The sequence below is a fragment of the Delphinapterus leucas genome, chromosome 9 (assembly GCF_059928025.1).
Source record: "Delphinapterus leucas isolate spDelLeu-1000000601 "Yukka" chromosome 9, BTC_Dleu_Yukka2, whole genome shotgun sequence".
In the NCBI taxonomy this organism is placed as follows: Eukaryota; Metazoa; Chordata; class Mammalia; order Artiodactyla; family Monodontidae; genus Delphinapterus; species Delphinapterus leucas.
The window spans coordinates 5091237-5104964 of NC_143137.1; the positions used below are offsets into that span (position 1 = coordinate 5091237).

The 13728-nt window shown below is 36.6% G+C and overlaps 1 protein-coding gene across 27 annotated transcripts in view; it reads left to right on the forward strand.

Moving 5' to 3' along the window:
* KMT2C (lysine methyltransferase 2C) overlaps window positions 1-13728 on the forward strand; it is a 293121-nt gene that overhangs the window by 163876 nt on the left and 115517 nt on the right. For 26 of the 27 annotated variants that reach the window (XR_016394238.1, XR_016394240.1, XR_016394239.1 and 23 more), the window contains exons 8-9: window positions 3893-4064; window positions 5979-6093. The exons of the other annotated variant lie outside the window; for it this stretch is intronic. Coding sequence is in view for 23 of the 26 variants with exons in the window: in XM_089917170.1 (XP_089773296.1) it covers window positions 3893-4064; window positions 5979-6093 (287 nt within the window). In the remaining 3 variants the exon portion in view is untranslated. The remainder of the gene's footprint in view (window positions 1-3892; window positions 4065-5978; window positions 6094-13728) is intronic. 27 annotated transcript variants of the gene reach the window in all.

The window sequence follows — 13728 nt, forward strand, 5'->3', positions numbered from 1 at the left end:
TCACTTAGTCGTTTGATTATTGCTTCAAGCTTAACGCCCCTTTGGCTTTCAGACATATATGTATGTATATGTACATATACTTATGTCTGACATGACACTTAAGCCATCCAGTAATGTCATCTTCTTAATGCATGCCCTCCAAAAGGCTGTTTTAGTATTTCTACATATTTCTGTATGTTCGCCCAGATCAGAAAAATGGTTGGAACCAACTTTTTTCTATTATTACTTTTATATAATGCATAGTAAATGTTTTTGGACTGAATATATCACATGGATTTTTTTTTTGCCCAATTTATTAAATGATGCATACTAATCATACAACATGACAGTATTGTCATCAAGGAATTGGTGGAAACTGTCATAGAATAAAAAGTAATCTCTGCTATAGTGATACACAGAGTTACCTTGTTGCAGAATGAGCTTTGCTGTATAAAACAGTGCTGTGCAATAGAAATATGATGTGAGCAATGTATGTAATTTTAATTTTTCTAGTGGTCATGTTAAAATTTTTTATTTGAAATTAATTTTAAAAATACATACTTAACCCAATATATCCAAAATGTTAATATTTCAACTTGTAATTAATAAAATTTTTGAGATAGTGACATTAATATTTTTTTCCTATTAAGTCTTTGGAATTCGGAGTGTGTTTTCTATGTATAGCACATCTCAATTTGGACTAATCACATTTCCATTGCGCAATAACTACATGTGACTAGTAGCTACCATGGCAAGTTGAAGTGGCAGAGTAGCAAACTCTAGAAAGCTTCACAGAAGTATTTAGATAGTGTTCCTGGCAAATTACAATAGAAAGATGTAATCTAATAGAGTCCAGTACTTGCCCCAGTTTCTGTAAGTTTTGAGGGTAGGCAAAAATCACAGATTAGTTTTTAAATGTACTTAGCTTGAATGAGTAAATATGGAACTCTCTTTTAGTATTAAGAAAACTACTTTGCTCTGTTTTTCCATTTTTATTTAAAAAAAATGAACTAATACATGTAATTTTATTTTTAGAATTAATGCTTTCTTCTAAATGCCTGTCATTTAAAGAGCCACTTAAAAATGATTTTAGAAGCAACTCCTTTGCTTAAAATATAAGAATTGATTTGTGCTAGGCAACTGAGGATATGAAGTTGAAAAAGACAAGGTTACTACCCTTCAGGGGTTTACGGTATTGTGTTATAATTAATTGATTATATAACAGTTTCTTCTAAGCATATGGGGAAAGGAATAATCAACAACTAAATGGGCATTTAGGTGTGGTAACATTAGATAGTCAGGGTTTATGTCTGAGCAAGAGTTTTAAAGGCCTCTTTGGAATGGGCTAGTGGTACAACAAAGGAACAAAATTACAGGCAGAAGGAACAGAATGTGTACAAGTACACAAAGGTTGAACAGTCTGTTGTGTTAACGTGCACAGCAGACCGCTTGATCTGACCAGGAAATAGTGAATGTTCTGAGATTCAGTTGGAAAAGGCGATAATCCCCCCCACTCCTTTTTTTGCCTCAAACTAGAAATTTTTGATTTTTTATTTTAAGGCAAGAAAGGAGGTGTTGATAAAGTTGTAATTTGCGCAGGGCGTAACACTTAGAAAATTGCTCTGGATGTTTAGCTGATTTAGGGAGGAGGTCAGAGCCCTAAGCCAGCATTCCATTCAGAAGATAACTGCAGTTACCAAGTCAAAGTGTGATGGACTGAACTGTACAAACAGATGGAAGAGGATACATAAAAAGTTTACTCAGTAAGAACTGGTATCCAATTGGATGTGTTGGGTCAGGGAGTAGTTAAGGGTCAGTAGTGACACTAACGTTTCTTTACCCAGCAGGTCGAGAAAGAAGGGAGAGGTTTAGGTTTAAAAAAAGTTTTAGAGGGGGCTTCCCTGGTGGCGCAGTGGTTGAGAATCCGCCTGCCAATGCAGGGGACACGGGTTCGATCCCTGGCCCGGGAAGATCCCACGTGCCACGGAGCAGCTAGGCCCGTGCGCCACAACTACTGAGCCCACATGCCGCAGCTATTGAGGCCCGCGCGCCTAGAGCCCGTGCTCCGCAATGAGGGAGGCCACAGCAATGGGAGGCCCGCTCACCACAACGAAGAGTAGCCCCACTCTCTCCAACTGGAGAAAACCTGCGTGCAGCCACAAAGACCCAACGCAGCCAAAAATAAATAAATTTATTAAAAAAAAAAAGTTTTAGAGGTGTTGAGTTTGAGTATTTTTAGAACACCTGGCTATTGAGGGTCCAGTAAGACTTGAAAATAACATTTTGAGGTTCAGAAAGAAGTTTGGGTCTGGTGATAGAGATCTGGGAATTGTGGTGGTGTTTTATGATGTAGGAATTGATGTGATTACAAAGAAAAACCACGGGGAATTAGAAAAGATGGAAGAGGATGAAATCCTAAGAGACTCCATCATTTAGAGGGCTTGTGGAGGCACAAAAGCCAGCACAGCAGGAGGAGACTGGGGGCATGGGGAGCCTAAGGAGAAATCTGGAGAAAGCTGCCATCATAGGAGTCAATCAAGGTAGGAAATTTCAGTGTGGGCGTGGATGTAAACGCTGCAGATGGCAAATAAGGTAAGACCTAAAAAGTAACCACAGGATTTCATAGGCCACTGGTAGCCTCATTAAAGTAGCTTCAGATGAACGGTGGGTGAGGAGCCGCCAGGGGCCCAGCTTACAGTCTAGATGCATCCTAGGGCCTGTTTGTGTTCTGCCCTCAAACTGCAAATGGTTCTTTTTTTTTTTTTTTTTTTTTTTTTTTACCATTTTTAAAGGATTCTAAAATAAAAACAAAAACTCTGTATGCCAAAGACTTCTATGGCCCACAAAACCAGTTTGCCAACTCTTGGTGTAAGGAAAAGGAATAGATTATTACTCTGTTTCAAGATACTTGACTGGGGAAAGAAAGCAGGTAGAAAGGGCTTATAGCCAGAGAGGACTGACCAAATCTTCAAAAAGCGAAAGAGGAAAAAAAAAATCGTATGTACAATTTAAAACGGTCCTAGGACAATGAGCTAATCAGACCATTTAGTTGAGAACATAAGTGTCAGTTACAGACATATTTGTATATATCATCAAATTGGTATGATTTTAGAATACACTCTTTTCCTTATTATATTGTAATATGCATGAGTTTGTATACTTGGCAAGCCAGTTTATTCTGACATTTATTTTTTATTTTAGATGGTACAAGAACTGTTAAAAAGTGCCATTCCTTTTAATCCACATTTAGCGATAGACGATGTCCATAATTTTTTACAACTGGCAATTAATATAGATGAATATAGAATTAGTATATGAAGTATTATATTTGTGTATGAATTGTAGCTTCCATCTTTAATGTTCTCCCTCATATATTTTCCAGTATTAAAAAACCCTTATTTGACTTGAATAAAAATTAGTGTTTATGCATAAGAAGCATCTTAATCTAATTGATATTAACATTTCTTAATTTTGTCTCTGATTTTGTTAATTTCAAAACCTATTTAACACTCAAATAAAAATGTTTATTTTTGCACTGCAAAGCGCCTCTCAGTTGATATTTTCCTTTTTGGTTCTTTTCAGCAAGCATATATTGAACATTAACTAGGTGCCCAGCATATCATTGGTATTAGGGATATAAAATTAAATAAGAACTGCTTATGGTCTCAAGTAGATGTAGGTACAAATCATTGCAAAACTATATGATTAAATTTAATGTGATTAAATTTAGATTAAAGATATTATAATGTTTTAATGGAGACCTTATTCTGATTGGATATCAGTTCAATGTGGATAATTTCAAGTGTCTGAAAGATTTACCATGAAAATTCCCTTCAAGTGATTTTTAAACTGTAAAGCCAGAAAAATATTAAATTCTTATACAACAATTTCGTTGTTTTACTGTTAATTGTAGCAAAGGAAGATGCAAACTGTGCAGTGTGCGACAGCCCGGGAGACCTCTTAGATCAGTTCTTTTGTACTACTTGTGGTCAGCACTATCATGGAATGTGCCTGGATATAGCGGTTACTCCATTAAAACGTGCAGGTTGGCAATGTCCTGAGTGCAAAGTGTGCCAGAACTGCAAGTAAGTTTTAATTTCAACTCAAAGGTGTGTATTGAGTTTAAGAGAGACCCTATTATTAGGTACTAAAGGTTTGTGTAATATGATAAAGGTTGTTCATACTGCAGCTATATTCATTCACACTGACTTCATCATGTCTTTAGAAATTGCTAGATATTTATTAACATATTACTTTGAAATAAGTCTAAACAAAAACTAATTTTAATAATTTAAATTCCTCTGGTTGCCTAAAAAGCGAGCTTAAGTTTGCCAACAATTTTAAATGAATGATATTAACAATTAAAAATAAATAAGCATTAGAAAAAAAAGCACCTTTTTTTCCTGAGGGAGACTGGGGAGGAGATTTAATAGGAAAATAAACCTCTAACTATGGAAAGTAGTTATTAGAGTGAACCAAAGAATCAGTGATAAGTTTCAATTTCTATTCCAGGAAGAACAATTTATACTAAGTTTACTGTTTAAAAAGAAATCTGTATCTATCTGAAAGGCAGTTACTTTCACCATAATTCTGAAACAAAGTATTGTATGGCATTTAAATGTTTGTAATGGGATTATCTTTTCCTATTTGTTTTATTCCATCCGTCATTTCTCCAGTCTTTTCTGTGATTATTTTTTTCTCATGCTACTAATTAATTAGCATGATAATTTGGGGATGTTACCTGCATCTACAGCAGTCTTCAAATTGTTTACAGGCTGAGGACTTTTGTAATCAGGAGAAATGATGCCCACCACTGCCATGTTCAGTCTGTTTTATTTGTAATTTAATTTGATAACAATAAGCATCAATATCTTAGAATTATGTGGAATAAATAGGACCACGTGCTTTTATATTTTGGTAAAAATTAAAGAAAATATCAGTAAACATTTATTTGATACCTCGTATCTGTGCCTGGCTTCTTCTTGAGAAGGAGTAAGAGAACTTGAAGAAAGAGTGCTTTTCCTCCAAGATCTTTCCATGTAGCTAAAGAGACAAAATGTGCAATTTTATTTGTAGAATTTATTAAATTAAATAAGAAATTACTGGAGGCCAATTAACCCATCTTCCTTTTTACTTCTGTTTATCACCAGGTTTTATTCAGCGGTTCCTCTCTCGGCTCTTCTTCTTGCATTCCCTAGTTTTTCTTTTCCCCTCCTCTTGAATTAAATTCTTAGTACCTGAGAGTGATTAACAGCCAAGAATCAAGGCTGAGATCAAGGACAGGACAGGGGCCCAATCTCTGGGGCAGAAGAGTGTTTAGGGGAAGATTTTAGGTTTTCAATTACAATTCTTAATAATTATAACAAGATTATTCTTATATCTATTTATTTAGCACTTATTGCTTAATGGATATTCTTAGCTCTTCAGCCAGAATGATATTTAATTCTCACAGTAATCTTTGATTATCATTCACATTTTGTACCTGAAATTAAGAGGACTAAGTCTAAGTTATTCAGGAGTCACACAGCTAGAAAAACAGAAGTCTGAACACAGTTGTAGGTCTGATCCAAATTTGATCCTCTTTTTATTATATGACAGTGTCTTCCAACTCACCATGCCAAGATTTGTTCCTTTCCGTGCAGCATCACCTATCAGTTACAGCTCCTTCCCCAAAAAAGGATGGGCATGGGATGTTTAAGAAGTAAAGATCAGTGTCATTCATCTTGCCTTAACCCCTCCTTCTTTGCAGGAACCCTAAAATGACTAAAACGGGTTCACCATAGGTGGGCGTTCAGTAAGGATAATCCTTTAGGGACCTTTGGAAGATTTCTGTCTCATCCTCTAGAGGGTTAACTCTGTCATTATCTGTGCATAGACCAAACAGAGACGGAGGGTATTTATGAACTGGGCAGTTCCCAGGACAGATTCTTTTCATGATTACTTATGTTACAAACATAAGTTTAAAGATAAGGCATCATTAATGCTATCTTATTTTTTAGACAATCGGGAGAAGATAGCAAGATGCTAGTGTGTGATACGTGTGACAAAGGGTATCATACTTTTTGTCTTCAACCAGTTATGAAATCAGTACCAACCAATGGCTGGAAATGCAAAGTAAGTTGTTTATTTTTTTAAGAAAAAAAAGATTTGTATGTTTTTTATATAGAGCAGACAAATCGGATACCTATTCAAATCTATATTACCTTCAACTTAAAAACTTTATTGATGTATAATTGATATACCGTAAACTGCACACATTTAAAGTCTATAATTTAATTTGACGTTTTCACTCATGAAACCATCATCACCTTCAAGATAATGAACATATTCATCACCCCTAGAAGTTTCCTGGTGCCCCTTGAGATTTCCTCCTTTCTGACTGTTCACTGCCCTACTCCCTTCTGTCTTCCAGGCAATCTGCTTTCTCTCACCATAGATTAGTTTCATTTTCTAGAACTTTATATAAGTGATGTCGGATAGTATATACCCTTTTCTTTTTTGCAGGGGGGTGGTGGCTTAAACTCAACATAAATATTTTGAGAGTCACGCATACCAGTAGTGATTTCTTTTTATTGCTTAATAGTTGAAGTACCACAATTTGTTTATTGAATCACCTGTTGGTGAACATTTGGGTTGCTGACAATTTTAGGCTGTTATAAAAAATGCTGCTATGAACCTGTTAACTAACAAGTGTATGGTGCTTCATGGCTTAGAAATTGTGTTTTAGTGATTCATCTTTAATCTTTGAAACTCTATGAAATAGGTAGTATCCTTATATGCGGATACTGAAACAGATGTATTTTTAAAATCTATTAATTTAAAATCCAGAAATAAAGTAGATAACATTTTGATCAGATTGGCTTTTAGATGATTTTACCTTGATTTTATATGTGTGTATGTATTTATGTATAAACTTGTATTAAATATTTGGAATCATATCATATATGCGTATGTATATTGTTCCTTCCCCATGGTAGCTTTAGTAAGTGCTTACTGACTTAGATATCTGGATTTTTGGATGCTGTGTAAAGTTTCTTTGGGGTTTTGAGAGTTAGGATCTATAGACATTTTTCCACTTCTTTTTTATTACTTAAGATATCAGTCTTTCTGCTTGGTGGGATGCTTTTAAGATGTATTTTCAGCTATTTTAAATTTTTTCTGGGTATTCTTTTAGTCAGTGTTTCTCCCCCTTTCCATCTATTTTGGTATTTGCATCTTTGTGACCTTGAGGTATTCCATTCTGGCCTCTCTAAACTTCCTGAGGAATTTATTGAGGCTCTGTTGCCTGCATCTCTAAACCCTGTAGGTTGGCTGACAACTCAACCTACTGGGCAGAGTTAGTATAGTACCAGGTAAACAACAGCAAATTTTAGAATTGTCTGTCCTTGGAAGCACAAAATATTTAAATTCTTAAAGTGAAAGTAGAAGGTAAGAATAACTCAAGTTTCACCTTCAATTCCCAACTGACTGAATAAAACTAATTTTTTTTCCCTGTTAGGAAGATGTTTACAAACAATACTGTGACTTTTCTTTGAATGTTCTCTAGGATGAGTCAATCATAAAAGTAGTTAATTTGCTTCCTTTGAAATCTATACAGGCAAACTAATAAATTCTAGATTAAGAACTGGTGAGGGACTAGTGATTAAGTGAATTGCCGAGGTTTACTAATTTGCAGAGGCAGAACAGAGACTAAAATTCAGGTTTCCTGTCTTATATTGTAATGTTTTATCCAATGTATTATGCTCCCTGTGCTATCATACTATACTTAATTGAGTAACAGTGCTTTTGTCCCTAGACTAATTAAGGAATATTTCTTAATCTAATTTTCATCTGTATTAGGATTTGGATCCTAGGAAACTAAAGACTCTAGATCCATGGGCCATCTCTACATACCCCCCAGGCTGAGTTTTATTTTTTTTAATTATTATTATAATCTTAATTTCACAGAATAGACATGAAGCTAGGCATAAACTTCTTTAATCTATGGTAATTACACTGTCTTAACTTAGAAAATAAATATTAATTTAATCTAACGTAATTTTTTTTGAATTTTATTTTATTTATTTTCTTATACAGCAGGTTATTAGTTATCCATTTTATACATATCAGTGTATATATGTCGATCCCAATCCTCCTCCCCAATCTAACGAATAATTTTGCTTTTAAAGTAAATTGCCAAGACCTGTTTTAATAGAAAGGTATTCTTTGTCTTTAATAATGTTCATACAAAGAATGCCTTTTGTATTTGTATAGAAATAGTTTGATAAAGCCAGGACTGTGTTTACTGGTTCAGAGTAATCATACCTCAAAGTGCCAACCAGCAATTCTTGTGAACATCAGATATAATGAAGTACCACTCAAAAACTCTAGAAACCTTTTGGTTCACAGGTGCACCATAAGGGCACAGTTGAAATCTGTAATAAATGGGGTATCGATCCAATTATTTCTAAAATACAGAAGTTTATAAGTTAAGGGTATGCTGTTTGCAGTTTCTGTTGTCAGGTGATGTGTATGAAGAACCTCCTTGCTCTGTGGATGCTGCTCGCTACTGCGGAGCGAATCCCTTGTGCGGTCCACGCGTCTCATTCTTTTTACCACGGTTCTGCTGTGGAAAATCTTGTATCTTTCACACGTCTTTGACAGCACTTGGGACTAACATAATAATAAACACAAATGCTAAATGCAGTTACATTTTATATTAGTTAAAACAATTTTTATTATTTTATTTTTTTTGGCTTGCGGGATCTTAGTTCTCCCACGAGGGATTGAACCCTAACCACCGGAGTGCCAGGGAATTCCCTATATTTTTTAAAGTTAGCATTTCTATGAAATATTTCAAGTTCTCAGAAAACATACAGAGCAAGAAATACACTTGTGGTCTCCCTGCATCCTCACATTCTAGTCCCTTTGTCACAGAAACGCGATCCTGTTCCCTTTGCCCTTCTCTTTGAGCTCGTGTTTGTCGTGGTCTCGGCATCTTCCCCTGCTAGTGGGGCGGCCTTCAGGAGGGGTCGGGTGGCGGAGGTGGTCGGTGGAGGCCGAGGCTCCCCGCCGCAGCTGGGCTCGCAGGCTTCCAGGAGGCGCCAGCCCGAGGCTTCTTCCGGGAGCAGCCTGCGGGAGGGAGGCGCTGGCCGGTGGAGGGGTGGGCGGTGGTGGTGCTTGCCCTCCTCGGAGGGTCCTGGAAAGGGGGGCGGTCTTGCTGGCAGATCCCCAGGGATGGGGTGTTGGTGAGGGGGTAAGAGGAGGCGCTGGGGGAGCCTTACTCCTGCGCCCCACCCACACCCCCAGAGCCTCGGCACCTGGAACTGGCGGCGCGTCACCTGGTTCTAGGGCGTGGGGCAGAGGGCGGTGAGTTCTGTCCCGCCTAGGCCCGAGGGTGGGGCCTGGAGGGGCGGGGCCTTCTCCCCGGGAATTGAGCGCTTCGGGGCAACTCTTCTCCGGTGAGGTCGCCCGGGAGGGAGGAGCCTGGGGGCTGAGGAGGGTCCCGTGAGCAGTTTCTGCCGGGCGGCCGGACGGGGTGCTTCCGCGCGTTCTCTCTTGGCTTGGTTCTTGGTCTAAAGAAAAAACCTGCCGTCGGACGGATTTGTATGTTTATTACTTTTATCTCCGCTACCGCGCCTCTTTTACTTTTTTGAAATAGGAAGTTGAATTCGTAATTCGTTTTCTTCACTTTCCTAAGGAAAAAAGGATATTTAAGACTATAAATTTACCTTTGATTATAGCTTTGGCTGCACTCATATTTGTTGTATTGGTAAGTTTATATCTATTCACATTTGACTTAATTTTATCTTTTTTTAGGTTGTGCTTAAACACATTCGTGTCTGCTTTAATCGCATTGAATCAGATAATTTAACTAGCGTAGTTTTCTTTTTGACATATATTTGGATGCTTGACTTAGTGACTTTAAAGCTGTAGTATTTGTGTTTATTAATTTCATCTAATTAGATGAAGTTCTTTTTCCATATTTTTTTGACTGATTCAACAGTGTATTACGGCGTAGATAAAATCGACTGCTGTAATTTCTCATATCAATTTCTCCTTGCATTTAAACTTGTGCTGGTTATTTAGCAAGTAGATCAGGCTAATGTTGATGTATTGTGGTTTTATCAGTGTAAAACTATTCTCTTTATATTGTGTAATGCCTTTTTTTTGCAGGGGGAGAGGGGGACCAGATATTTTGCTTTGCCTGACAAATACGGCTGAGTGGGGTTTTAGTTTACCAGTTGAATGTGATCTTTTCATTTTGCATCCTTCTGTGTCATTTTAACTGTACCTTTTGAAAGGTTTAATAGTCAAGTATTTAGACTAATGGATGTAATTGAAATGCTTGGCTATTTTGAGACAAACCTGTTCTTTTAATTTCCTTTCTGTTTTTCAGTTCCTTTTATTCCCTGCAGTGATTTGTAATTCAGAATATTAAGTTATAAATGTTGAAAATATTAAAAGTGCCCCCCCCCCGCCATTGAAAATGAAGAAATCAGAAGTTTTCTCCCTCCTCTCTGTCTTAAGTTGACCCAGACTATAGACTTTTTCTTTGGGGAGGGAGGGATCTTCTCTGTAAATTCCAACCTCATCTCACCCCCAATCTTTTGGAGACTTGCTTATGCACTTCTATAAAAGAATTGTAAATATTCTGGAATCTTGCAAACCTGAAAGAGATTGTTGCCTTCAAACTACCAGAAGAACTTGGTTTGGTACAGTTTTGCATTACAACTTTTTTTTTTTTTTTACTCTGGATACTTTTTTTTTTCCATTTTTTCCCCAGTTTATGGAATTACAGAAGAAGTTTGTTTTGATTTTAGTTTAATTAGTTAATTGGTTTTCTGCTTGAAGGCCATGAGATCTTTATTTTTGTTCAGTTATTTGGATTTGCTTCCAGGATGTTGGTTCTACACTAATTAGTGTTATCTGGAACATATTGACCATTGTCATTCTCCCTTTAGGCCTGTGGAAAGGTCTAGGGAAGTGTTGGTTAAATTCATCTTTTTAAAAAATATTTACTTTCTTTACATTCTCCTTAATAATCTTTAGTAACATCTAGGTGATTTTGTTTCCTGCTTTAATTATTTTCTTTGTTGTGGTTTTCATTATTTTGGAAAATGTTTTCAGAATTCCTAGTTTATTTCTCAAGGTTGTTCTCTGGCTTCTTTTTGTTCTGCCCTTACTAATTTGTTTTCCGTAATAGTCTGCTATTTTCTTTCACGTGACAGAATTATTTATAATACTGCTGAGAATACGAGTGGATAGTGTGTGTGTTTTATTCTGTTCTGTGGAGGTATTATAAAGTGATTAAAAAGATTAAGCTGTGGAGTCAAATCTCAGGTTTTCCAGTTACTAAATACAGGATCTTTGGCAAATTATTTGACTTCTGTAAGCTGTGTTTCATCATGTAGTTAATAGTACTTAACCTCACAGGGGTGTTGGATTTAGCGAGATGATGCCTGTAAAGTGCTCAGCATAATGCCTAAAGTAAGTGCTCAATTCTCATGGAGTTTCTCATAGGAATGCTTATCTTCTTTTCAGTTTGAAGAATGATACTCTTTCTCTACTGTTAAATTCTTTCATAGTTCTTTATAGTCTTTAGTCAAATGCAAACACTGTGGTGCGGGCTGGAGGTGCAGAGGCAGATAGGTGTGCCTTCTCAGTCTGGCGAGGCTGCTTGCACTGAAGTGAGGGTGATCTTTTTAGGAACGTCGTTATATACCAGTCATTGTCCCGTAGGTTTCTTTTCTCTGTTTCTCTTTGAAGAATGCTGATGTGTGGGTATATGATGTGTTTTAAAAGGCTTTATGTGGAAATAATTTCAAACTTTAAAAGTTGGAAAAATAAAAATAATACCCATATGCCATTTACCTAGATTCACCTGTTGTTAGGATTTCAGTATTGTCATCCATGCCCTTTCTCCTTCCTCCCTGCCCCATGTATATTTTTTTGCCCTGAACCATTTTGAGGGTAAGTTATACACACTGTTCCCTTTACCCCTAAATACTTAAATGTGTATTTCCTAATAATAGGGATATTCGTACGTAATCACAGCACTATTATCATCCCATACATTTACATCAATATATCTAATCTACCATCCATATTTCAGTTTGTCACTTGATCCCATATAACATTTCCCTCCTCCTGTGTAGGTTCCAGGATAGTCTTGGATCAAGTATTCCATTTAGTTGTCATGTTTCTTTTGAGTCCTTTAATCTGGAAAATTTCTTTAGCCCTTCTTTGTCTTTTTTGATATTGACAGTTTTGAATAATAGAGTTTTTCCTCACATACCTGGTTTTTGTTTGTTTTGTTTTCTTTAAATCACAAATAGAACTTTCCTTATTTTGTCTTTGTCTGATATTTCCTCATGATTATAGAGAGAGTTATTCATTCTTGGGCAGAATATTGCATAAGTGGTGCTGTGCTCTTCTCAGGCTTTCAGCTGGATGCACCTGATGTTTCTCTCTCCCACACAGGTGGTGTGAATTCTGATAATCTGGTCAAGCTGCTGTAAAGTTTCTCCACTGTTTTCTTTCTCTCTCTTCTATCTAATAAAGCAGTATGTGAGGAGACACTTTAATACCGTGCAGATATCTTGTTGCTCCTCAGAATTTTCTCCAAGATTATAGGAGCCAATGCCTGATGCAGTTTTTACCTGTTGTTTGTAAAATGATGCTTTTCTAACTTCACATTTACCAGTCAGCCCCCTGCATTCTGTTGTAAGCAAGAACCCGCCCTTCTTTCACATGTTAAAATTATGTATATCTTGTCAGTATTGACTCATGAATTCTTGTTATTATTGATAATCTATAATTTCTTACTGTACCTAATTTGTTTTGTGCTCAAATTGTCCAGTTTTGCCTTTGATATCCTTTTCAAGCTGGCTCCTATGTCTTTGTGGCATGCCCTCACCATTAAGCACTTCATTACATTTGGGCATAACAAGATACTCCAAAATCATCTTACACCTCCCTGCCCTAGCCCTGGAATCTGTCCTCTTTTCTATAAATAGGCCAAGTTCCTTTAGTGAAGATTGGGTGCTAGGTGTGCCCATTGCTCTGGGGGTGTTTGCTTCTGTGTCCTTTCAGCAGATGAGGCAGTAAATACATGCATGTGTATACATTTACACATATGCATATCTACAAATACACACATAAGTATGCGTATACTCACACATGTACATCGTTTATAAATAATGAATTTACACCAATACCTCCAATTCTGATCCCTCCTGCTGAGTTCTTTGCCTTCTCACATATCCATTCTCGTATAGTAAGAATCCTTGTGTTTTGCCTGTTATCCTTGAAGATTTTGGTTTTTGAAAAATTCCCCATTCTTTTCTTATTGATTTAATTTTTAAAAATACATAGGATATTAACACGCTTTCAAAAATTTCTGATTCATCCTTCCTGTATTTTTTTGTAATGATAAGCAAATATATTTTTGTTTCCCCTTTCTACACTGAAGGTAGCATATGTGCTCTTTTGCATGTTGCTTTTTTTTTTAACTTAAAATCTGGAAGTCACTTCATATCACTTCATAGAGATCTTCCTCATTCCTCCTCCTCCCTTCCTCCCTTCCTTCCTCCCTTCCTTCCTTGCTTCCTTCCTTTCTCTTTCGTTCTTTCTCTTTCTCCCTTTCTTCCTCTCTCTCTCTCTTTCTCTCTCTTTCTTTCTTTCTTCTGTTTATTTGAACCATAGTTTTTCAGCCAGTGTTCTATGCTTGAATATGTAGGTAGTTTCCAATATTTTACATTAGAAGTG